Raw genomic sequence first — 26,565 nt, 5'->3', positions numbered from 1 at the left:
AATGCACGGGCGTCACAAGCAGTACCAGAAAAAAGGCTTAAATTAAAGAACACTAAGACATGATTTGCTCAAAACCTTGCCCTAGAACACTTCCAGCAAGAAATAACACTTCATTATCAATGAAGGTAAGATGAAACAAAAAGAAGTTTAAAAAACACAGTAGAAAAGTAAAAAGTTTGAGTGCGCATGATAAACACCTTGACTGAACCCAGGGAAATAACTTGCAAGCCCAGGGTGGGAGACAGCTGTGCTTGCAGCAGAGGTCTTTTGTTGGTACTGGCCAGACGTAAACTTGGTGGGAACAAACCACATCCACCATTTAATGTCAATTAACAAACAGAAATCTGTTGAACTCTGGCGTAGATCTTTGTGGTCTGTATAGACCATGGACCAGGGGCTTGAAATGCTGCTAGCCAGAAGCACACCATCTGGTCACTTTTGGCTAAAAGAACCGGAAATGGTATAAGCATTTTCATATTTCAGGCTGTACTCTGAACAAATGTTTGGACAAAGGAAGAGTACTGCTTGGTGAAGACACCTTCAAAAGTCTGGAAGTCATGCCAGAATGGTAGATGTATGACTATTTCCCATGGATGTGGATTTAAGCTACCGCAGAGATCCCTCTAACTCAAATATCCACACATAATCCTAACTGGACCAGAGATGGTTTATGCTCTCTCAGAATAAATGTCGGTCTTTGATAAATGCATTGAACAAGCCTGCTAGAATCCCCTTGCTTCCCAGGGTGTCTGTTAGGCTGCGCAGTGTAGTGTAGTGTGGGAAGTCCCCTTCATTTTAAACAACCTTCCCTTGTGTTTTTACAAGTGGACCTTAGAAAAAGAGGCTGTTCTGCTACCTATGATCATCTTGAACTGCCAGCCATATTGGTAGAAACACACAGTTTTCTCTGCCTGTGCCCTGCAGTGCTGTGCACCTTTAAGCCTTGGTTAAAGTACCGCTTCAGGTTCTCCTTTGTTTCATATTCCTACACTTTGTTCCTCTAGGGGATACAGGAGAACTAGTGTGCTTCATTCAAGCTGCTGCTTTGACAGGTGAGTCACTGATCCCAGAAGATAGTATTCTTTAATGCTTTATCCAAAGTAGGTGTCTATCATTTTCAAGAATTTCAGGATATCTCCATCAGTTTGGAAGTTGCAGGGGGATGCCTTCTTACTTTTAATTTCATTGATAAATTACTGTAGTAGCAGACATTCATTCCTGCTTGTAAACTGGTCTGTCCTTGATCTGTCATTTCCCATCCCACCTAGGTTTGCCTGCTTTAGACAGCTGCTGGCTAAACCTTCCAGAGATGTCTGCATACATGCTGCTATGTCTTAGAGCACAGACTGGAGTTGTTTGGGACTTTTTCTCTCTCTTGTATGGAACCTCTTCTTCTGGTCAGAAGGGCTGAGACTTGGTAGATTAGGAAGTCCTCTGGATCTCATAGTTTGTTGCAGGGATTTTACCAGGATATGGGGAGCAGGTTGGTACCCTAGTTTCATGGGGTGTGTTCTATACAGCCATTGCTATGCAGATATTCTCTAAAATCAATTTGGTAAAGTTTTTTTTCCAGGCTTTCTCTTTTGGGGTTCTCCCTAGTGCCTCATGTTTGCACATGCTTTGAAAGAGGTCATATTTCCCCATGAACATTAGTATAAGCTCTCTCTCTGTGAAAATTGTCAATGTTTCCTTGTCCAAGGCAGCTCCCCCTTTTCTCCCCTAGTTTGTGCATGATATAGTTGACTTTGATGCTTCTGGCATGCGAGTACATAAGATTTTCTTCTGCTGAGACTGCAGCATGTCATTGGGGTGTGCTTCTTTCTTTTACAGGGTGCAGCTCAGATTGTCTTATACCTATTACTGAGAGTATTCCTTGCCAAGTTCCTCTCTCGTAGCACTTAATAATATAATTAATAGGGATTTGTACCCTAAAGGCCCATTCATTGGTACTGGTCATGCCACTTGCTCTTAGCAAATTTTTGTCTTCCTGGACAGAAAATAATGCAAGTACTAACTCTCCTGTCTCTGAGGCACTTACTTCTGCTTGCTTCTTTCAGCAGTCTAACTCGTCTGATCTGTTAGATGCCGTAAATAGAAGTGGTTCATCTGTTCTGCTGTCAATACCCTAGAGATTTGGCTCTAGTAGAGTATACACCCATTCCTTTTCACTGAGTTTCTTTTCAAACCTTTCAAAATCTATTGCCGTTTTTGCAGAGATATTTTCAGATCAGAGCAGTCATAATGGTGGAGAATTTCTGCATCAGATGCAAATGGTGCTGCACTCTATATCTGTAAAGTAACAGGTTAGAAAATCATGGAAAAGAGACATAGGGCAGATAGGCCTTTGGTAGCATTCAGAATTCCCCTCTGTCATTCAGATGATTAACTTGTCTGTCAGTGTTTTTCATGAATGACTGGCTGTTATTTGATTACAAAGTGTATGGAAATGCAAAGAATAAGCCTGTAGAATGATCTGACAGTACACCTAGGCAACCAAAGTTATTTTTTTCCTTTGCTGTATATAAACCCATCCAGGTTTGGTCTCTTATGAAGTCCTTCTATTCATCTGTTGCAGTATTTCTGACATAGGGAGTTGCCTGCCAAGGCAACAACCTGACATCTGCCAGTATATAAAAGTCTTCTACTGCCTAGTATACGCGGTACATCTAACATAGGCCACTAGTAGACACCGGCCATAAAAGCAACGTATGAGCACACCACCCTCAGAACTTCTTTGCCACCAGTCAGATTGCCAGTCCCGGATGTTGCTCTGCTGCCAGAATTGTTTGCTAAACTAAATGCCCCATTGGGGAAATATTTTGTCTTTTTTCTGCTACCTTGTCTTTATTGAGGCTACTGTCATCCAGAAAAGGGAAGTGTGACTGTGGAAGACGGATTCCAAATAAGGATAGTCATTCCCAGTGCCTCTTTTGCCTCTGACCCCAGCACAACCACAAGAATTGCTCCATTTGTCAGGCTTTTGTACCTAAAACTCTCTGAAGTCAGTTATCTTCCCTCATGATCTACCTAGAAAACCAGCCTTCAGCTTTTAGCCAAGTGCATGATGAAATCCTCTTCGGACCCGACAACCGAGCCTGCTAAGCATAAAGTCAAGAAACATAGGCCAGAAGCCAAAGCTGCACCTGTCAATATGGACCTTTGCTTAGCTTTGTGGTAGAGTAAGTAACGTGGCCAGAAAAGGATACCCGTGCCTTCTCTTACTGAAGAGAAAGGGAACACCAGAACCTGTAGCTTTCCTGTTGCTCTGTCTTTTACTAGATAACCATGTAGAAGTAGTCATTACCAAACTTTGTCTATCTGGAATTTGGGGGCTTGGAGAATGGCGTGGGGACTGCCATGGCAGTGAAGTTCTCATGTCCTCTAGGACTTACCATAAAAGAGGTATCATATGCCCCTTTTGTTGTAACACATTTTGGTAACCTTCCTTCCCAGAAAGAGCTGAAAACTGCTTAAGTCACTTGTGTACTAGGCAAGCATTCTCAGCAGTGTGGGGAGTTCAGCATTGCTTTGGGAACTTAGTCCTCTTAGGCCAAAAGTGCAGCCATCTACTTGTGGACAACTCCCATGGGTGTTAAAAAAAATAGTGCAGCAGTGGACCTTTTACTGGTGAGGGTACGTACACAACTGGTGTAGTACAGGAAGCACCATTATGCTTCAAAATCAGGAAGGAGACAGAACTGTTCTAGTCTCATGCTAGTCCATGACTTGCAGCCATCACAGGACAGTGTTAGAAAACTGAAAGAGCCTTAAAGTCTCTGATATGTTTTGTGCTTCCGCACTTTATTCTTGTGTGTAACAACACAAGGTGTATTACAGCTTTTGTAGGACCAAAAAATGCATGCTGCTTGTAACCAGTGTTTGAGAGGCAGCAGTAAGTGTCACTGGCTCAACAGGTAGCAAGCTGGTCTTTTATGTTGCAAAAACAGAAAGCTGGTGGTTCTGTTCCCACTCCAGATGCTACGATTAGTTTTCCATTACTGACACTGCGCTGTGAAATAGGTAGATGCTGCACTTGAGTGTACCATCCTGATTGGATATTAAAACTGCAGTCCTATCTGCTCGAGTTAGTAGCTTTGCTGAATGTGAAATTTATTTATTTGCAGTTTGATTACTGGGTAAGTCCACTGGGCCGAATTGACCCATTTTCAGTGGAGGCCCGGGGAGAAAAGCTCCAAGATGCATTATACAATTTAGATACAACTTATAGTTAATATTAAAGATAATATTATGTAGAATAGTTACTCATAAATGCATTCAATATCATGCATAGTTAACAAATTCATTAAGCTTGAAGGTAGGGATCATACAGTTTCATTTGAGGAAAACCGATATGTGTTAGGTGTGGAAACAGTTTGCATACAAACCTTGTAAGAAAATGTAAATATGCTTTACATACACACATCAACAGTAGAATGCTATTTACAAGGTTGGGCTGTGTGAGGGTAGCTGTAGGAGGTGAGAGCTGAGAGAGAAGCTATAGAAATTGTTGAGAGCTTAGATAGGCTCATAGGAAGATAACTATGAGAGTTGTATTTGGGAACCAGAGAGAGAACACACTTTGATTAGGTTGGGTGAAGGCAGGTACATTTGGGTTTTGAAGTTTTCTGAGTTTGGTATGGTTCTTAGTCTGGAGGGAAGGGAATTCCATTTTTTGCCTAGTGAGAAAGATAGGAGAAGTTGGCCAGCAGGACGTTTAGGTTTATGGATAGTAATTAAGTTCTGATTTTCAGATCTGAGAGCTCTGTTGGGTGTATAAGGGGGGAAGAATGTTAGAGAGGGACATTTTGTTGGGTGAAATATAAGTCTATATGCAGTAGTTGAGTTGGAGATAGTCTAGGTAGTTTGGGTGTGCAAGCCAATTCAGGGGTTGTAGGGTTAGGCAGTGATGGTGGTATTTTTGGATTTAGAGGCAAATTTAGAGATTTTGTTGTAGCAGTTTTCTAGTTTAGAGGTGATGGAGAGGGGCTCCTTATAATAAGGAAGGAAGAAGATAAGTCGAGGCCAGAGTTTGCCTGGTAGAGTTGGAAAGAAAGCGATTATTCCTATACAGCATACCTAGCTTTTGGTGGGTTTTGTTAATATTTTGTTGAATATGAATATCAAACTTGAGATATTCATCTACAGTAATGCCAAGTAGTTTGGCAGAGGGGACTACTTCTGTAGGTGGGTTGGTTTGACTATAGACTTTGAAGTTGTTTTTATCGTAGGAGAGGGTCTTTGTGGAAGGGAATAGTAGAATCTTTGATTTACTTGCATTAAGAGAGAGGTGGTTTTGACGCATCCAGTTTTCAGCTGTTGAGAAGGCAGTTTGGGTTTTAGTCAGCAATTCAGAGAAGTTTGAGGCAGAGCAGACGAAGGTTGAATCGTCTGCGTATTGAATGATTTTAGCATCAGGAATAGCAGTGTGAAAGTTATTGATGAAGATGATAAAAAGCATTGGCCCACGGATGGATCCCTGTGGTACACCAGTTGGGGTAGATAGGACGGAAGAGATGGAGTTCTTCCATTTGACTGCCTGTGATCTGTCTGATAGATAGCTGCAGAACCAGGATAAAGCATTATGTGAGAGATTAGGTTTGAGAGATGACAGAGAAGGTGCTTGTGGGAAATGGTATCAAAGGCTTTAGACAGATCGAGAAAAACAGTAGAAACTAAGTGTCCTGAATCTCGGGCTTGATTGACAGTTTCTAGGAAAGAGAGTAGAGCGGTTATTGTGCTATGACCTGGACTGAAGCCATGTTTGGTAAGGAGTGAGAACATTGTTTTGGGCCAGGAAAGGCATAAGTTGGAGGTGGATGCATTTTTCTGGGATTTTGAAGGTTGGTGAGAGCAAAGCAATGGGGCGAAAGTTTGAGATGCTGGTATTTTTGCCTCCTTTATGAAGAGGAAGAATATAAGCTGAGCGCCGGAGTTTGGGGACATATGATTCTTTCATTGATCGGTTAATGATGCTGATTGGGAGAGCAATGCCATCAGTAGCACATTTTAGGAAGGAAGAGGGAATATTGTCGGGAGCATTACAGCAAGGTTTAAGTTTGGACAAAAGTTTTTTTATAAAGTTAGTGGAGATTGGTTTGAGTTCAAACAGATGAGGTGAGTTAGAAGGGGGAGAGTGTAGAGCAGTTGGGTTATTATTGGGAAATGTCTTGGTGAGGGTAGTAATAGTTTATATGAAAATTTAATTCAGAGCATAGTTCGTGGTCAGATTTACTTGGGTCAGGACAGGGATTATTCTTGGAGCCTGTAGTGAGTTTGAGTTCCAGAATATTTTGTTTTTTTTTTTTTTATTGTTATTGGACTGAAGTTTGATATAGTAGGATATTTTTGTCTTTGATTAGTCGTTTTGCACGGTTGTGGAGCTGTTTATATTGGAGCAAGGTGTTGGCCAGTTTATTGTTTTGGTAAAGCTTCCATAGTTTGTCTCTGTGGTGCATGATCTGTTTTGTTTCTTTGGATAGCCAAGGAGCAGTTTTAGTTTTTATCCTTTTGTTTCTTAGTGGGGCTAGTGAGTTTAAAGTATCAAGAAAGACCGAGTTGAAGTATTCTATAGCCTTGTCAAGAGGAAGGATGTTTAGAAAAGCTGGGAGGTGGTCACTAAAGGCATCAGGAATTGTGCCAGAATTGGTTATTTTATTTGGATCTGAGACTAGGATCCAATCTATAGTGGATCCGGGAGGGTTTATTTTGTTAGGTCGAGTGATGGAGAGGATTATTTTAGTGAAGTTATAGAGGTTAATGGAAAGGGAGGGAGAAGGGCAATTGATTTTATTCCAGTCAATATTCACATCACCAGGGATACAAGTTTCATAGTTAATTTCAGTAGAGGCCCATAGGAGAATATTTTTGAGTGTATTGTTACCAGGTGAGATATATAGGGCAATGATGCAGGTATTTTTATGTTTATTTCGTTTTAAAATTCCAGCAGTTAGTTCAGTGTTCTGGAATTGAGGAATTGAAATTTGGAGGGGAATTAAGGTAAGAAGGTTGGAGTAGACTAGGGCAGTGCCCCCACCTTTTTTATTTAGTCAGTCATTTCTGAGACAATGAAATCCTGGGGGCAGAATCTCATAGTTGGAGATGAAGGGCTTGAGCCAGGTTTCGGAGATGGCCAAGATATCTGGTTGGTTATGGCTTAACCAAGCTTGAAATTGGTATACTTTGTTATTTAGACCTTGTGCATTAATTGTAAAAATCTTTAGGGTGTTGAGATAGGAAGAAGAGGGTAAGGGATGGGTGTTAATAAAGGATGTAGGACCAGGGTTAGGATGGATATCACCAGCTTGGACTTGTTTGTTGAAGGAGATCTCCTTTAGCCGTATTGGTCTGTCAGGCATGAATTTTGGTAGATTGTAGTTTGGAGCAGGTGACAGTGTCTTGACTTTAGCGTTGAAGAGTTTAGGGTGAAATAGGTGTAGAGGGTTGGGCTGAATGAGAGAAGAGATGGAGTAGAAATTGGGAGTAAGAGTAAGGGAGAAGGTGGGTTTGTATGGTAGTTGTCTTTGTAGGTGGTATTGGACAAGCATAGGTGGAATATGAGGTATGTGGAAATATCCCTTGGCGCTTAGAGTATGGTACTTCATCACGTAACATTTGCATTATTATTTTTAGCTCACGTTAACATAATTACTTGTATTTTCAACACTATTTTAATTGCCTTATTACAGTTTCAAAAGTTCAGCCCCACCCCTTTCCACACCACATTGTCCTTAATGTTATACTCAGTCCCATAATATTGTAAATTAACTCCTCATGTCTAGACAGCTACACATTCTATTAATGTGTCTCTCTTTGTAGTCAAGAAAAAGTAAATAAATGTGTTACAGCTTTCAGAGTTGGAAAACACTTCCCACTCTGTGCATCTTAATTGGAGCAGCTGCAGTCTGTCTTGCCGTCATTTAATTGGATCGGTTAACTCATGTATTTCAGGCACTTGTGCAACAGTGCGAAGACACAATTAGCATAGCTACATCTCTCTCGATCAAGCTCTCTCTCTCTCTCTCTCTCTGTAATCAGTAATATGTGAAGCAGGTGAAGCTCCCTGTACTACAATGAATTATAATGCTGTCTCTCTGACCTTTAACCAGATATATAGATGTTGATGGTTTCACCTTTTGAGTCTCACACCATTCCTTTAGGTGATTTTCCTGATATCAGTTTCTTGAACAATGTTACAGCTTTGTCATGATTGGAGGTCCCGTCTTAGTCCTGTAGAGCTCTAATTTTTTTCATGCTGCAAACTCATAATAAGGGGTCATGTCTTGCAGAAAATAAATGGTGAATGGGAATGGCTGAATGAAATGAGAGGGTATTGATTATTTTAATAGGGAAAAGCAGAGCTGAACCTCTGTATTCCATTTGTATTACTATTTTTCTAGTGTTGGTATCCATCCTTTTTAACATAGCTAGGTGTTGCTTTCCTTGAATAAGGAGACGTAACTTTATGGCAAGCCTCAGTCATGATATATAGATGAGATTGCAAATGGCTGTTGTGGCATTGCCTGGTATGATATCGGAACAGGGTTATTACTGCCGCTATTTTACATTGTATACCAAATCTGAGTAGTTAAAAAATGTGGGGGACAGCAAATATCAGATTTTTGATTTTAGAAATGTTTTCTAAGTTGTTAAGTATTGCAGAAGACTGTACTTGATTCAGCATATTAGGTAGTAGAAACCACCAAAATCCTTGAGCAGTTATTGTTTATCAGTCAGAAAGTTGAATGCAGCTTGTTTGCACTGATTTAGATTGTCTAGCAATATATTTTTCAGTTAGAACTACAACACTAACTTGGCATTTGAGAGTGCACCATTCTTGTAGTAGAGGATATACAGTTCTCGCCGCCATCATCATCGCAGTCAGTGAGACACCAGTAAAATGTCAACATATAAAATCCTACCTTAATAGCAAAGTTTGTTCATATCTTTCTCCTTTTACAGCTCTCCAGTTTTATGACTGGGACTTATTTCTATTGGGCACTGTCACTTCAAGGTTAACTGCATCTCTGAATCTGTCATTAAAATTTCTGCAACACAGCTCAGCAGACTAACGGATATGTAGTAATCTGGTGAGAAGTACTTTGAGACAGAGGTCACAGAAGCTTTTATGACAGTAAACGTTATTAACATTTAAAGTAGTTTAATAGGAAAATGTTAACAGCTTCTGCTCAAGTCCTTTTTGAGTCTGAGTGAAGCACTGAAGGCTGCTGATGAGTAGCACATATGGGCATACGGATAACGTGACTGTCAGAAAATTAATGTGCTATAGACACAAAATACAGTTGTACCTCATTGCACTTGATGTGGTGCTAACTTTTTCATTTACTGCCTTGCATATGTTAATGTAGTACTTTTAATACTTTCCGTTCGCACAGCCTCAGCCTCACATTTTGTACTGAAAAGCTGTGTGTAACAATTGTGTTTAAATCTCTCTCCCACACACAGACACATGTGGACAGCCACACAGCTGACATGCACAAGAAGGCTGCTGGACTTAATTGCCAGTCTCCCTTGTGAAAGCTGGTGAATGTGAAACCTGGCTTGTTTTTATCTCTTTGTATTTCCTTTTCCTAAGGTACAGCAAACTCAGTTACTACACAGAGATGTAGAGATATGGGATCTTGACCCCCAGCAAAAAGTAACAGAAATAAAATGTATTTCATGTGTACCAGGTCAGTTGCTGTAGTAGTAACAATATGGAATCACATGAGGTCTTGTCAAGTGAACACTGCAGTGCACATGCACAACGTAGAACAATGCCTGTAACTACAGGTTGAGCACTGCAGTGGACATGCGCAACTTAAAACAATGCTTGTAACTACAGGGTGAGCACTGCAGTGCACATGTACAACGTAAAACAATTCCTGTAACTACAGGGTGAACACTGCAGTGCACATGCACAACGTAGAACAATGCCTGTAACTACAGGGTGAACACTGCAGTGCACATGCACAACGTAGAACAATGCCTGTAACTACAGGTTGAGCACTGCAGTGGACATGCGCAACTTGAAACAATGCCTGTAACTACAGGGTGAGCACTGCAGTGCACATGTACAACGTAAAACAATTCCTGTAACTACAGGGTGAGCACTGCAGTGCACACGCACAATGTAGAACAATGCCTGTAACTATAGGGTGAGCAGTGCAGTGCACATACACAACAATGCCTGTAAACTACAGTTTGAGCACTGCAGTGCATATGCACAATGTAGAACAATGCCTGGAACTGCAGGTTGAGCACAGCAGTGCACATGCACAACTTAGAACAGTGCCTGGAACTACATGTTGAGCACTGCTGTGCACACACACAATGTAGAACAATGCCTGGAACTACAGGGTGAAACTTGGTGTCTGCTACATTGCATTAAAGCCGTCTCTTGCTGCAGCTTTGCTTGTTGGCTTGTCTAAAGTTTTTTTTCTTGGTTTGTATACAGTAATTTACAGTTCATTCTCCAAGGGATAATGGCTTTTCTGGGTGCTTGTGGAAAAACAAGGAAGTCTTTTAAGCCTGTCTGGATCTACTCCTACAAAGGCAGACCTTGCTTTTGGTGAGCATGTGGGAACTACCCAATGGACTTTACACAGAACAGAAGTTATTTGCTACTTAGCAACATACAGTTTGCAGTGAGAGAAAAACAGAAGTAATCTGTGGTACTGAACGCATAATGTGTTTTGTACTTGCAGATGCCCAAGTGTGTGTTGATCCACATTTACCATATATTTAGATTTTTTTATATCTGTTGCGACACTTTGCACTTGTGATAATGCGTTGCAGTGTTAACAAAAAGCAATTTTGATGGTAACAAATGACTGTTGTGTTTGTCACTGATCAGACTACTTCTAAAGCATTTTCAATTTTTGTCGATTTCCTGCCTTTGTGTGGTTCATCATGACAGCCTAATTCAGAAGGGTAACATAATGCACATTTGTGTCAAGATAAAAATGACTGGCAGCAAAATATATGAGAGGGAAGGAGACAGGCTGGGATATGTGAGAGATGCAAATGGTTTTCCTAAGTACTTTGTGCAAAATAATGCACAAGACATAATGGTTGTTTTGTAAAATTAATGGGAAAACATCATCTTTGGCAAGTTGATTGCCAAATTATAATGGAACTTGGTAAAGATAATGGAAAAAGTGTAAGCTTTCCTTGAGAGGAAGGAGGGTTATATGCTGAACTGCTAGAGTGGGATAGAAACTAAATTACACCTGAATTTAAGGTGTGTGAGTTGGTGTCTAGCTAACTTCCAATTATGTGCTGCTTTTTCTTGGACATTTTCCTCTCTGGTGTTTTTTTTAAAAACTGATATAATTTTACTTCATTTCAGACACAAGCAGCAGCAGTCAGCCAAAACCTATTGTACGAGACAGACCTCCACAGCAGATTGTCAGAACTATGCGGCAAATAAACAGACAAAGAGGTAAGGTTTTACAGAAAGAGAAATCAGATATTTATGACTCATTTTAATGTTTAATCACAGGAACAAGAGAAGCCATTTGAAAACCTAATAATGAGCATGTGCTTCCCAACCATCATTTGTTAAGCCGGTTCAAGAATGGTAGTAGGTGCTGCAGTGGCATAAAAGGGTCATTAAAGCTGACCAGTGATGCATAAAAAAAAAAAAAAAAAAAACTTTTAAAGCCAAGGCTCTGATTGCATTTTTTTTTTTTTTTTTGCATGGTCATGCTTTGTCCCTGCTCATCTGAGTGACGCAATTTAATTTCAGTTATGTATTGAGGTATATATTAACTGTGAGTTTCCGGATGTTTATTCGTATGTATTCAAAATATATGTTCATCAGAGTTCCTGTTTAAAGACCTTCCTCAACAAGTTTAGCAGCCAGCAGGGGCCCACTGCACAACCTTCTGTTCAGAGTCATTTTATGAAAGTATGAAAAAGTAGGGCCACTGTTTAGAGCACTGCTGATTACTAAGGTCCACAGATGTTGTAATCTCTCAGGTCGACCACTTTTTTAATTCATCCCATTTATGGGTTTCACTGAAAGCATTTGTTAGCCGTCTTCAGGCCGCCAGCTTTCTTAGTGACTTAAACTTATTTCTTTTTTTCCAGTCATGAGACTTTTGGGATTGTGCATATGAGGACCCCCTTTTCCCTCCCAAAGGTATAATGTCCTATTAAAGTGACTGCTTTGACCTTTTACCAACAATGCTGACTGCTACATTGACAATTTCTATTATTTGCAGATGTCCTTGCCAAATCAGATTCCTTTGTTTATATTTTTGATAACACTTTCTTTCCACAGATAAAAATTGCTTTTGGTGTCTCAAAGAAGTCTGTGCTTTTTAACATCCTTTTACTACTCATCAAAAGAGAGATTTAAGGAAGAGGTCAGTACAATAATTCTGATGGCATATGAAGGTCACTTGGCCAATCATTGTATTTTACCATCTTGTCACACCTACTCTAATATTCAGACATATTTAATCTTCTTCCATATTTTCTTGACGGTCATTCCTTTTTACTCTTTAATGCTTCATAAAGACAGTCACTTGTTATGGCTCCCTGGAAGATGGATGCCTCCTTTACGCTTCCAGCTGAGTGGAGTTTCTTCCTGTGCAGGCATTTATTTTATTTTAGCATATTTTATTGTGTTAATTTGTCAGCCAACTAAATGTAGACTACTAGGCACAACCCTTTTTTAAGGAGATAGCCTGGGAACTCTCTCTTGGTTAACTGAGTCCCGCAGTAGACGTGGATACAGAGCAAGTCAAACCCCAGACTACAGGATGAAGCTCTTCAACAGCTTGTAACTGTAGCCTTGTTTACTAAACTTCTGTACTTTGCATCTTGGGTCCAGTCCAGGATCCAGAAACCACAACAATTGTGTTATCTTGCCACCATACAACGAGTGTTGGACAGGTTGAGCAAGACTTCCATGTGTCAAATTATGGCTAAGCTCCCTCAACTTTGTCTCAGCTATCCTGGTTTGAGCTTTGCTTGCTGGATTACATATTGGAAGAGCTGAGACCTGGGCTGTAGGAGGAATTGTGCAAGACTCAGTGGGCATCCACAGTGGCCTTTTTGTGGTCTGTAATCTTGACTGAGCTATCACTGTAGCTACTGCAGTAGGCTGAGATGTATTTGCACAGGATAGTATGGCTGAGGCTTTCCTTTCTGGAGGAGAAACCTTGACAGACCTGCATGAATGATCAGGAGGATGGGGTTTTGCCAGCTTTTTAGAAACTAACAGATGACTTGCTATAAAGAAAAAGGGCCCATTACCACTATGGAGGAAGTTTTATGAATCTTCTGGACCCCAGTTTGCATGCTCTAGGCTTTGCCAGCCCCCCCCCCCCTCCCCAAGGAAACACTTGTAAGCCAAAGATATCTTTGAAGGGTCTGCCCCCTTCCCCCAACCAGTGATACTAAGTCACCCGAGAGAACAGTTCCATGTTCACGCTTGCTTTGTCTTGGAGGCCAACTACTTAGGGACCAGTGGGAGCTTGATATAGTTCTGTTTAGTCAAGACTTGGAATTCTGTGGTTTGCCACTAGAAAGGTTTGTGCTGAGGCTAAGCCTTATGTGCAGATCTTTTTAGGATGGAACTTGGCCTGTACTCATTGAATGATGTCAAATTATCTATCTTCAAAAGGAAGCTGAGGATTCTATTCCTCTCTCTTTGGTTCCAAAAAGACCAAGGGATTCCTTCCTGTCTTAGTCCTGGGAGAATTCACCAGATATGTTTACTGTAACCAATCCCGGTGAAAGCTGCTGTGGGGGGAATGGGGTTGATGTATGTTGGCACATTATTGCATGGGGTCTGTGTAGCAGGTTCCTTCATTTTGTTCCCAATGAAAACTGCTTTCATTATAAAGTGCCTCTGTTTGGTATTTCCTCTACAGCCATGTTTTTTACTAAGATGCTAGCCATAATGGCAGAGTTGTCATAGAAGTAAGAACTCCATGTGCTACTTTACATGGACAACTGTCTCTCTCTAATTTATCCAAGTCTTTTCGGTTTCTAATAACTATGACAGGAATGGATCCCATTGCTCACTGAGTGTATGAATAGAGATCATAAAATTAGTATTGTTTGTGTTTAGTGTTCTTCTCTACAGCTGCAATGTACCCAGAATTGCCTCCTCCTGTAATTCATAGAGAGTTACATGTATTAGTAGCATATCCAAGTACAACTGTAAATTCGTAAACCCATTGCTCCTACTACTATTGGAACTGTCTATCTTCCACATTGCTCTCTCTCTCTGCCTTCAAATCCTGATAATGACTTTGTCTCTCTGTACATAAGACGCTGTAATTACACTTTCTGCCTGCAAATCCTGATAATGATTGTCTCTCTGTGCATAAGACAATGTAATCACTAGTAGCAGTTTCAATGATCAGTGCTACTTTTGTCTTTTTTTCATGGACTGTGGTTTTCTTGCATCGGTTCTTTGAAGTGCTGGTAATGGGTGCTCCTATGTGATCATCATTCTCTAATGCATTGTGGTTCATGTTTCCAGTGCTTCTCAGCTGCTTCTATATTGTAGTGATTCCACAATCCCCAATGCAACGGTCTTAACACATTATTATGATTTTCAGTATACAGGCCGTCTGCCATGAGTGTATCCCACCTGGCAACAAGATGTGCGACTGATTCCCTTTTTAAACTGAACCAGCATTTGCCTGTTTCTCACACATGTTCAGTGTGGATTTTGTAAACCAATGTATTTACCCATTCCACCATCCTTATTAATAGTATTATTATTATTATTATTTCTTCAAGTCTTTTGGGTTTCTAATACTATAATGGGAATGGATCCCATCCCTAAATCAAGGTATGATTTAAGTTCATGAAATTAGTATTGTTTCAGTCTTTGATGTTAGTATTGTTTCAGTCTTTGATGTTAGTATTGTTTCAGTCTTTGAAGTTAGTCAGAAGTGCCCGACGCAGCACTCGCAATGTGCCCAGTAATGATTCCTGCAATTCGTATGGAGTTCGGTAACATGTCTAAGTATGATTACAAATTTGTTTTTAAAAGACCTGTTGTTCCTACTAATACTGGAACTGTCTGGGTGTCCTCCTTCCATGTTGCTCTCATTTCTGCCTGCAAATCCTGATATTTTATGACTTTGTGTCTCTCTCTCTCTCTCCCTCTGCATAAGACATTGTAGTCACTAGGTGTAGCGATTTCAATGATCAGTGCTATTTTTGTCTTATTTTTGTGGACTACTATACATGGTTTTCTCGTGTCTATTTTTTTAACTGTTGGTAATGGATGATTCCATATAATATAAACTTCATATTTTTCTATGATGCTTTGTAGCTCATGCTTCCAGTGTTTTTCAGCTATTTCATTATTATAATGTTTGCTTAATCCCCAATGCAACAATCTTGCCACATTATTATGCCTTTCAATGTAGTTTTTCTGCTGTCAGTATATCACAGCCAGCAATGTGTGCAACTGTTTCCAACTCTGTTTTACAAAACCTACATTTGTCTGTTTCTCCACATGTTCAGTGGACTTTATAAACCACCGTGTACATAGCCCACTGTCTTGGGCCACCAGTATTAACCTTTCATCTTTTGGTTTAAATTCACCTCTCCTTAACCATTCGATCTTGATCAACATGAGGTTGTTCCAAGAGTTTTCTATACTTGCAACTATATTTATGCATTTTCCACATTTCTTGCCTTCTCATCTGATCCTTCCCCTTATATTCTTTCTGTTGTGTTTTGGGACATTCAGTTGTTACCTGATTTTGATCTACTTCTGGTTTGATTTCCATTCCCGCTTGACTTTAGCTTCTGCTAAACTAAGCAGGGAAGATGTTCTTCATTCCACATTGCTGCAGTCCTAACTATTGGGTAGTCCGCTGTCCAGTCGGCCCGAATACCAAAGTATATGGCTGACGTCGGTCAGGGCGCATTAGACTGACGTCAGTACGTCAGGGTACTAATGCGCATGACCGACGACATATCCTCAGTCTTTTTTGCCGCATGGTCCGATGCAGAAGCAATTTTGCGAGTGCAGGTTGGCGTTCTGAAAGTTTCTGAAGTCAGAGTTTCAGACCGAATCAAAGTTGGCTAAGTACCCGTTAGAATATTTTGGTTTTTCTTGCCTCAGTATTTAACCGGATGTCAGAAAAAGTGAATAACTGTATTTCTTGTGGGAAACAGATACCTCATAGGGATTACCATACTTTGTGTATACCTTGTTTAGGGCCTGAGCACGACGTTGTTGGATGCCGCTCTTGTGCTAGATTTAACAAACGCACTATTAAGAGAAGGTTAGACTGTGCCAGGTTAGTTTGGGGAAGCGTTGTAATTATAAAATGCCGCCGGAGGCTCCGACGCCCGCTTCGGCCAAAAAGCGCAAGGACAAAGCAGCAAAGCCTAGAGTGGAAGAACCGACAGTCCCAGACGTCGGATCTTTAGAAGGCTCAGTGGAGCCGGAGGTTTTGCCAGGTGTTTCTTTGGAGTCTCAGGGAGAGACTTTACTGTTACAGGATGTATCCTCGCAGGAAGTAGGCCAGGCTGAGGGGGCTTCTCAGGTGGCTGTTCTTCCCTCTCTTCCTAAGGTGGTTAGAGCCTCCCCTTCTGTTTCCAAGGCTTCTTTGAGAGGCAGGCCAAGTTTAACTTCAGTGGGGGTTTCTCCTAGTGCTTCAGGGTCTTTGCCTAAGAAACATATGCTTAAAATGGCAGAGGATTTGATTACTATGATTAGAGGTTCTATGCCCCTCCTGATAAGAGGCCTAGGGTGGAACCTGAGTTTGAGAGTTTTGAGCAATGTTCGAGGCTTCTGAGTCTTCGGTTGAAGACTTGCAGGAGTATCCTCCTTATTCTGATTCTGATGTGGATGATTCTACTCCTTCAGCTTCTCCTCCTGAGGATTTTTCATTTTCAGAGACTCTGCATTCCATGAGGGAGCATTTTAAATGGGAAGGTCAAGATTTCTCTGATTCCAGGAAGAGGCTTAGGGAATTCTTGTTTTACCCCAGCATAGGCCTTTAGCTATACCTCCTGTTCTGAATGTGGTGGAAGATGTTTTGCAGAGGCTTCCTCAATCCTGATTCTTTGCCTCCTGCCCCAGTTAAACCGGATAGGTACTATAGGGTGCCTGAAGCTCATAAGTATCTTTTAAGAGTCCTAGGGCAGACCCGAAACTGTCTCTCAGGGGCCTAAAGGTGTGAAGGCCTCTGTTGTTAAAAATCCTGTTCCTCCTGATAAAGAGGCAAGGGCTTTGGATAGATGGGGAAAGAAAGTGTATACTACTTCCACTTTAGCCATGAGGGCATTGAATTGTCAGTTTCACATGTTAAAATATCAGAATTATCTCCTTTCACAATTGAAATCTAAGGTGGATGCTCTGGCAGAAGGTATTGAGTGTAAAGAGTTGCAGGATTTAGTTCATGTGTCTGAACAGGTGGGTAAACATTCCTTGCAATGTGGTTTTGATGCTGTGCAGGCCTCCTCGAGGGTGGCTGCCACTGGTTCTGTTCTTCGTAGGCATGCCTGGTTGAGAGATCAGAATTTAGCTGAGCATGTTAAAACAAGGATTTTGGATGCTCCTTTGCAGTCTGATGTGTTGTTTGGTTCGCCTGTGGAAGCAGTCTTAAAGAAAATGGAGGACAAGGCTAAGTCTATGCAAACTGTTAAGGATTTTTGCAGGTGCAGCCTCCAAGTTTAGTAGAAATTGGCCTACTAAGGGATGGACTTATCCTGCTTATGATTCCCAGTCTAGGGGTAGGTCTAGACGTGGTAGGGGCAGAGCTCAAGGTTCTTTTAGGCCTAGGACAGGGAGTTCCCCTGCTCAGACTTCTGGTGAGGGCAGGGGTCAGTCCTTTCGTAAGCAGACCCAATGACCTGCCTTTTCAGCTGCCAGTACATTCTCGCCTGGCAGCACCTTTGGGAGGAAGGCTGTCTCTTTTCAAAGAAAATTGGGATTTAATTACCCAAGACAGATGGGTTCTGGATATCATTCACCACGGTTACAGGTTTTATTTCCATACCATGCCTCCTTTCAAAGGCATGCCAGACATTCCTCCTCTACAAAGACAAGAGGCTCACAAGCAAATTTCTCTGTTGCTCCACATAGGGGCCATTCAGCCAGTTCCTGTGCCAGAAAGGGGCCTAGGATTTTATTCTCGCCTGTTCCTAGTACCGAAGAAGGGGAACACGTGGAGGCCAATTTTGGATTTATCTATCCTCAACACTTATCTGGACATTCCCAAGTTCAAAATGTTGACGTTACAACAGCTTTTACCTCTGCTGGGCAAGGATCACTGGATGGTAACTTTAGATCTCAAGGAAGCTTACCTTCATGTGCCTATAAGACTAAGTTGCAGGAAGTATCTGCTTTCGAGCTGGAAATTCTCATTATCAGTTCTCTGCATTGCCCTTTGGCTTATCCACTGCCCAGAGTATTCACAAAGGTTCTGGCTCCAGTGATAGCTTACTTCAGGCTAAAAGGAATTCAAATCTATCCTTACTTGGACGACTGCCTGATTCTAGCTCAAGAAAAGGAAGACCTTCTACAGCATTTGGATTATGTCATAGCAGTGCTAAGATGCCTAGGGTATTCTGTGAACGAAATAAAGTCCAGTCTAGTACCCTCTCAAGACATGTGCTTTCTGGGTGTGAGACTGAATACAGCAGCCCAGATGGCCTTTTAACCCCGGACAAACAAAAGAATCTTTCCAGTTACTTCCATCAACTATCTCTTCAGTCCGGGCTGACTGCAAGAACAGTCCTTCAAGCCTTAGGGTTCATGGCATCTTGTATTCTGGTGCTTCCCAATGCCAAACTGCATATGAGGAAGCTGCAATGGTATCTCAAAATGTATGGACACAGCACTGCCAGGATTTGGACACTGTCATTCAAATAATACCTTGCATTCAAAAGGAATTTTGTGGTGGGCTCAGGAATGTCACCTAAACAAGGGACTCTCTGTGACCCGGCCAGAGGCGAGTCAGATTCTAACGACAGATGCCTCAGACATTGCTTGGGGAGCTCATCTAAATGGAAAGTGGATACAAGACAAGTGGCCTGCCAGACTACAGCATCTACATATCAACATGAAAGAGATGTTAGCAGTCCAGTTTGCATTAATGGCTTTCAAGGAGTTACTTCTTCCAGGGCAGGTGTTGATTCTAACAGACAACACAACTGTCATGTGGTACATCAACAAACAAGGGGAACACATTCTTACCCATTGTGCAGGCAAGCAATGATTTTATGGGAGACTGCGCTCAGCTTGCAACTAACTCTTCAGGCAAGGTTTCTGCCGAGCACAGAACTCCTTAGCAGATGTGTTAAGCAGACAAATCATGGATCCCCACGAGTGGAAACTGGATCTTCATGTATTTCAAAAATTGACAGTGTCATGGGGAACTCCAGATATAGATCTGTTCGCTTCTCCACTAAACCACCAGCTGCCAAAGTTTTGCACAAAGAGGTTTCATCACACAGCTTGGAAAGTGGATGCTCTTTCTTTCAGTTGGAAAAATCTTCATGTGTATGCTTTTCCACCTCTGCCTCTTCTCCCAAAGGTGCTTCTAAAGGTCAGACAAGACAAGCCAAGGATGATTTTAATAGCTCCAGATTGGCCTCGGCAGCACTGGTACCCATTACTGAGGAGTCTGGTAAGGAAGCCTCCATGGCCTTTACCCTTGATTCCACACCTGTTGTCTCAGAGGGACGGTCACCTGCTCAATGTCAAGCTTCAATCTCTTCATCTAACAGCCTGGCATATTCTGTTTTGAAAGACAGCAGGTCTCAACTTCCTCAACAAGTTTTAAATGTGATTATGGAAGCCAGAAGACCTAGTACAAGGAAAGTGTACGCAGAAAAATGGAAGAGATTTTTATTTTGGAGTGCAGCAAACAATTTGGAGATTTCTGAGCCTAATTTGAGTGTGGCTCTTCAATATCTTACTGAGTTATTGGACAAAGGTTTGTCTTTCTCTTCCATTAAGATTCATGCTGCAGCAATTTCAGCTCACTATGATTGTGACCCACCATTGTTTTCGTGATCCTTTGTTCAAGCAATTTCTTAGAGGGCAAAGAATATAAGACCCCACGAGAGCTCCTACTCCTGCTTGGGATCTCAATTTTGTGTTGGAGAAACTTACTCTACAACCTTTGAGCCTCGGCTACTGCTGAATTGAAATATTTGTCATGGAAGACTGCTTTTTGTTGGCCATTACTTCTGCAAGAAGGGTTTCTGAGTTGCAGGCCCTTATGGCGGTAGAGCCTTTTTGATTTTTCATAAGGATAGGGTATCTTTACGCACTAATCCTTCCTTTATGCCTAAGGTGGTTTCTAGTGTGGCTTTAAATCAAACTATTCATTTGCCTACTTTTTATGCAGATCCCCAAAATAAAGGGGAAAAGATTTTGCACACTTTAGATGTACACAGGCAATTGCGTTATTATTTGAGCAGGACTAAGGATTTTAGGCAGTCTCAGCAGTTGTTTGTTTCTTTTGCTTTGGGTTCAGGGCAAGCCTGTGTCAAAACAAACTATTTCTAGGTGGATTGGGTTTTGCATTGCATTTTGTTATTCCCATCATGGCAAGGAGATTCCAGCTGGAATTAGGCCTCATTCCACTAGGGCTACTGCCACTTCTACAGCATTTCTAAGGGGTGGCCACTAAGGATATTTTGGAGGCAGCTACTTGGAGTTCAGTGCATACTTTCTCTAAGCATTATCACCTTCCTCTCTACTCTAAGTCTAGGGCTGGTTTTGCCACAGCTATTTTGCAAGGCATGTTGTCAGTTCCTGCTTCCTTATGATTTGCCAGCCTCCCTTACCTCTGCTTTGGGATTCTACCCAATAGTTAGGACTGCAGCAATGTGGAATGAAGAACATAGTACAGTTTTGTACCTACCATAAATGTAGATGTTCGAGGATCCACATTGCTGCAGTCCAATTTACCCTCCCTCCTTCCCCTCTGTGTTTAAGGGTGGTTGTGTAGGTGAGGTTATATTCTGGTAATTTTGTATATATTGTACATATTTTTGGTGCAGGTATGTTTGGAATTTTTGGTTTTGGCCTTAGCTTTTCAGGGTCTTCTGACATCTGGGGCAAGAAAAGACTGAGGATATGACGTCGGTCATGCGCATTAGTACCCTGACGTACTGACGTCAGTCTAATGCGCCCTGACCGACGTCAGCCATATACTTTGGTATTCGGGCCGACTGGACAGCGGACTACCCAATAGTTAGGACTGCAGCAATGTGGATCCTCGAACATCTACATTTATGGTAGGTACAAAATTGTACTTTATCTTAGACTTATTCTCCTCTAGTTTCAAAACTTTCCTACATTTGGATCTTGTGGGGTCGGCAGATATGTATGTAGTCCCACGACTGCAACTCTATACATGTAACCAGTTTGGAGGAGGCCCATACCCCTTCAGAACTGGAAATATCTAATTTTGGTATGCACTGATTTTTAAAAATCATTTGATGGGCATGAAGCATCTTCCTCATTTTCCTGTCCAACCTATCCAACACCTTTTGGGGCCAGTCAATCACTCCAAAACTGTAAGTTAGGACAGGAAGAACAAGTTGGGTTATAGCTTGGACTTTGTTCCTACTTGTCAGTGCTGTTTTCAGTATTAGTTGTAGTCTTCTAAAATATTCCTTACTAAGTTTTTTTCGCATTTGTTCATGTTTTATTGTTGATCCTTCATCAGTTCCCAAATATTTATATACTCTCTCTTGCTCAAGTTCTTTTGTATCCCATTCCTGTCCCAAACTGATATTTTCTTGGTGCTGCAGTTTTCCTGCTGTAAAGGTTGCTTTTGCACATTTATCAAGACCAAATGACATACTTATATCATCTGAAAAAGTTTTGACCACTTGCAGTTGTGCTTTCAGTTCCTCATCTGATAAACTGTACAGTTTTAAATCATCTACAAAAAGATAAGTCTTTACACATTTTTTTTTTTTCTGGGAGCCAAATTGTAGACATGACCTAATCTGTTAGGTAGACAGCTTAATGGGTTATGGGCAAGACAAAAGAGCTGCAGTGACAGAAAGTCACCCTGGAATATTCCCCTTTGAATTTTTATTCCTGGAATAATAATTTGTCCTTTGTCATGGCTCAACTCCAAAGTGGTTTGCCACTGTTTCATGCTCGCTGTAATGTAATTGATTAGTGTATAGTGCATCTTATACATTTTTTAGCAGTCTTTTATCCATGAATGTGGGATACTGTCACATGCTTTTTTTGTAGTGCATCCATACCATACTTAAGTTTCTTCCCCTTTTTACAGTTCTCCATTATGACTGTATTTAGCAGCAAATGATCCTTTGTTCCATATGACTTTCCTTTATTACCCTTTTGTTCCATTGCCATGATTGAGTTTTTTTCTAAATGACTAAACTGTCAGCATCAATTCCAGTGTATAGTTTATACATCGTTGGAAGGCAAGTTATTGGCCAGTAACTTTTAGGATAGATTGCGGGCTCACTGTTAACTAGGAGTATTGTTTTTCGTGTTGTTAACCAGTTTGGTGTTTGTTTGAGGTGCGCATATAAACAATTCTTACTCATGGCTATGTCTTCATGTAAAGATGTTAATATTTTAGCCAAGAGTTATGTACTGCATCTGGGCCAGGGGTTTTCCAGTTAGGAGCTTTTCTTAACTGTTTCAGTCTCTTTGGCTGTTATTTCATCCCATTTCATATCCTGTACATTTGAACTTCTTATTCTTTCTTTTACTATCCATTTAGCATCTTTATATTCCACAGGATCTTCGTAGATATTTCTCCAAAAATGTATCTGCTCCTTCTCTTTTGGGTAGTGATTCAGTTTCTTTTGCCTTGTTTCCCAATTATCTATAAATTCTTTTTGGGTCGTCAATAAATTTATTTATTTTATTTTATTTTGCATTTGTTACCGGGTAAGTGTCCGTCTGGACTAGAAGCCCATTTTCAGTGGAGACCCGGGGAGAAAAGCTCCATACATTAAGTAATATGTAAACAAGTAGTACAAAAAATTAAGACAGAATGAAAACATTCATCAGGAATCATAGCACAAAACAAACAGAACAAAACATTTAAGACAGAGAAAAAAGAAAAAAAAATATTCCATCAGGTAAAATTATAGTACAATAGAATGCATCCTCAATACAAAAAAGATAGAATCAATACAAGCTACTATGAACAACATTGGGGTGAAACAATATATGTAGAGTGCAATATAGGATCAGCAGACCAAAGATATGGTAAGCAAGTAATATGGTTGACAAAATCATCAGGGGCAGGAAGAAGAAAAAATAGGATTCCTAGTCTGGGTTGGAGCAGGGGGCAGAGGCAGTGGTTGGTAAAATGATCGCTTTGCTTGAATTTGGAGGTGTCATTAAGTTTGAGGATATGTTGAGGTAGTACGTTCCAAGACTTAGATACTTTGTTGGAGTAGAGTGAGTCTCCAAAACTGTTTACGGATTTGTTTACTTTTAGCAGAAGTTTATCAGAGGAGCATAGGTCTCTGAGGTTAGATTTAGCTTGGGCTAAGTTTTGTGGGCAGTTATTTGGTTTGGTTAAAATGGTATGGGCAACAGTGAGTTGGTTTAGTTGTAGTAGATTAGGTAGCTTAATCCAGTTAAGTTTTTTTAGGGCTGGGCAGTGTTGGTCCCTATAGGGAATGTTGGCAGCAAATTTAGCTGTTTTATTGTAACATACCTCTAGAATAGTTTAGGTTGGTCTTATGTAAATTAGTAAAGATTCGTGAAGAGTAGAGGGGGAGTGGAGAGAAGAAATGACCTGGCAGTGGCTAGTCTGAAGGCACTGGTGAGATTGGGTTTAGCTCTATAGAGTTGACCTAATTTGATATGCACTTTTTTATAGTTATTGCTTTGTGTTTGTCAAGTTTTCGTTGACTGCCTATTGTGACACCGAGGAGTTTGGTTATGTTCTACTGGTTCAATAGCAGTTTAGTTGGAGGAATAAATGGTGAGTGAAGGATATTTATTGGTGGTTTTTTTTTTTGGGTTGAGGATGAGTTCATTGTCTGCGAGGTAGGTTTCCGTGTCTAAAAGGGACTTTTGTGTTTTTTTTTCCTGAAGTTCGAGGGTAGTGGGTGCAGAGCAGATGAGGGTAGCATCATCTGTATATTGGACTATGGTGGAGTACTTGGTGGCTGAGAAAAGGTTGTTAGTGAATATGGTGAAAAGAAGGGTCCCTAAAATGGAACCTTGTGGAACTCCTACTGAGATGGGCTGAAGGGGGGAGAGAGGTTATTAACCCATTTGGTGGATTGTTGTCTATTGGAAAGTTACTATGTTATGTAAATTGCTTATTTTGTACTTTTCACTTGTATTGATTTGCATGTCTCCTAAGTTTTTCAACCTGTGTTGATATTTTTAGTTTATTATATGCGGTAATTCACAGTAGATCCTGATGTGTTGGGACACTGCACGTTGTTTTTATCAGTATTTTTGTTGATGCCCTCCCTCTTCTGTACTCCATTTCATTCATTGATCTTAATATGTCTGTCCATTTCTATTAAATCAAGCAACTCTTCTCTTAGATAATTTTTTTCTAAACTGCTTTATTGAACTTCTGGTGTTCCTGGAGTAGACATTTCCCTGGCTGCAGTCCCTGGAGGTGACCATACACTAGGAGAACCTTTTTACCCCATCAAAGAGTTTAGCACTTACTAGTGACTGTCACTGCTGCCTGTGAACTCTCCCAAGCGGCTATACCTTTGGCATCCTGGATGAGGGCACAGAAGGAGGTTCTGTGTTTAGATCCTTTCATTTTCTGAGCATGGTATTCACCGTGAGCTTTATGGAGCTATTTGCATATATGAGAATGCATGTGGTTGCAGTGAACTATGAAGTAAAACTGTTTATTGTCACAGCATGAAGGATCTTTCATTAATATTGGGACTCTTGCTGTGCTAGTCCCTGGAGTGGTGGACAGTCTGCAACTTGTTGGTGGGTTCCCAATGTTCTTCGTTCCACATTGCTGCAGTCCTTACTATTGGGTAGTCCGCTGTCCAGTCGGCCCGAATACCAGACTATATGGCTGACGTCGGTCAGGGCGCATTAGACTGACGTCAGTACGTCAGGGTACTAATGCGCATGACCGACGTCATATCCTCAGTCTTTTTTGCCGCATGGTCCGATGCAGAAGCAGTTTTGCGAGTGCAGGTTGGCGTTCTGAAATCTTTCCGAAGCCGGAGTTTCAGACCGAATCAGAGTTGGCTAAGTACCCCGTTGGGGAACATTTTGGTTTTTTCTTGCCTCAGTATTTAACCGGATGTCAGAAAAAGTGAATAACTGTATTTCTTGTGGGAAACAGATACCTCATAGGGATTACCATACCTTGTGTATACCTTGTTTAGGGCCTGAGCACGACGTTGTTGGATGCCGCTCTTGTGCTAGGTTTAACAAACGCACTATTAAGAGACGGTTAGACTGTGCCAGGTTAGTGTTTGGGAAGCGTTGTAATTATAAAATGCCGCCGGATGCTCCGGCGCCGCTTCGCCCAAGAAGCGCAAGGACAAAACAGCGAAGCCTAGGGTTGATGAACCGCAGTCCCGGACGTCGGTTCTTTAGAAGGCTCAGTGGAGCCAGAGGTTTTGCCAGGAGTTTCTTTGGAGTCTCAGGCAGAGACTTTACTGTTACTGGATGTGCCTTCTCAGGAGGTAGGCCAGGCTGAGGGGCTTCTCAGGTAACTGTTCTTCCCTCTCTTCCCAAGGTAGTTAGAGCCTCTCCTTCTGTTGCCAAAACTTCTTTGAGGGGTAGGCCAAGTTCAGCTTCAGTGGGGGCTTCTCCTAGCATTTCAGGTTCTGTGCCTAAGAAACATATGCTTAAAATGGCAGAAGATTTGATTACTATGATTAGAGGTTCTATGCCCCTCCTGATAAGAGGCCTAGGGTGGAACCGAGATTGATAGTTTTGAACAGTGTTCAGAGGCTTGAGTCTTCTGGAAGATTTGCAGGAGTATCCTCCTTATTCTGATTCTGATGTGGATGATTCCACTCCTACAGCTTCTCCTCCTGAGGATTTCTCATTTTCAGAGACTCTGCATTCCATGAGGGAGCACTTTAAATGGGAAGGCCAGGATTACTCTGATTCCAGGAAAGGCTTAGGGAATTCTTGTTTTTGCCCCAGCATAGGCCCTTAGCTATACCTCCTGTGTTGAATGTGGTGGAAGATGTTTTTGCAGAGGCTTCCCTGAACCCTGACTCTTTGCCTCCTGCTCCTGTTAAACCTGATAGGTACTATAGGGTGCCTGAAGCTCATAAGTATCTTTTAAGAGTCCTAGGGCAGACCCGAAACTGTTTCTCAGGGACCTAAAGGTGTTAAGGCCTCTGTGGTTAAAAACCCTGTTCCCACTGATAAAGAGGCAAGGGCTTTGGATATATGGGGAAAGAAAGTGTATACTTCTTCCACTTTAGCCATGAGGGCGTTGAATTGTCAGTTTCACATGCTTAAATATCAAAATTATCTCCTTTCACAACTGAAATCTAAGGTGGATGCTTTGGCGGAAGGTATTGAGTGTAAAGAGTTGCTGGATTTAGTTCATGTGTCTGAACAAGTGGGTAAGCATTCTTTGCAATGTGGTTTTG

General features: G+C 41.3%; 1 protein-coding gene across 1 annotated transcript in view; it reads left to right on the top strand.

Moving 5' to 3' along the window:
- TPR (translocated promoter region, nuclear basket protein) overlaps nucleotides 1–26,565 on the top strand; it is a gene marked incomplete in the record, with an annotated part of 1,837,142 nt that overhangs the window by 1,744,002 nt on the left and 66,575 nt on the right. The window contains 1 exon segment of the mRNA XM_044085316.1: nucleotides 11,348–11,440. Coding sequence (XP_043941251.1) covers nucleotides 11,348–11,440 — 93 coding nt within the window.

Source organism: Protopterus annectens, chromosome 10.part0, assembly GCF_019279795.1.
Source record: "Protopterus annectens isolate FY-2018-M chromosome 10.part0, PAN1.0, whole genome shotgun sequence".
NCBI lineage: Eukaryota > Metazoa > Chordata > Ceratodontiformes > Protopteridae > Protopterus > Protopterus annectens.
The sequence above is the reverse complement of the archived record's forward strand: the minus strand, read 5'-3'. Positions and strand labels throughout refer to the sequence as shown.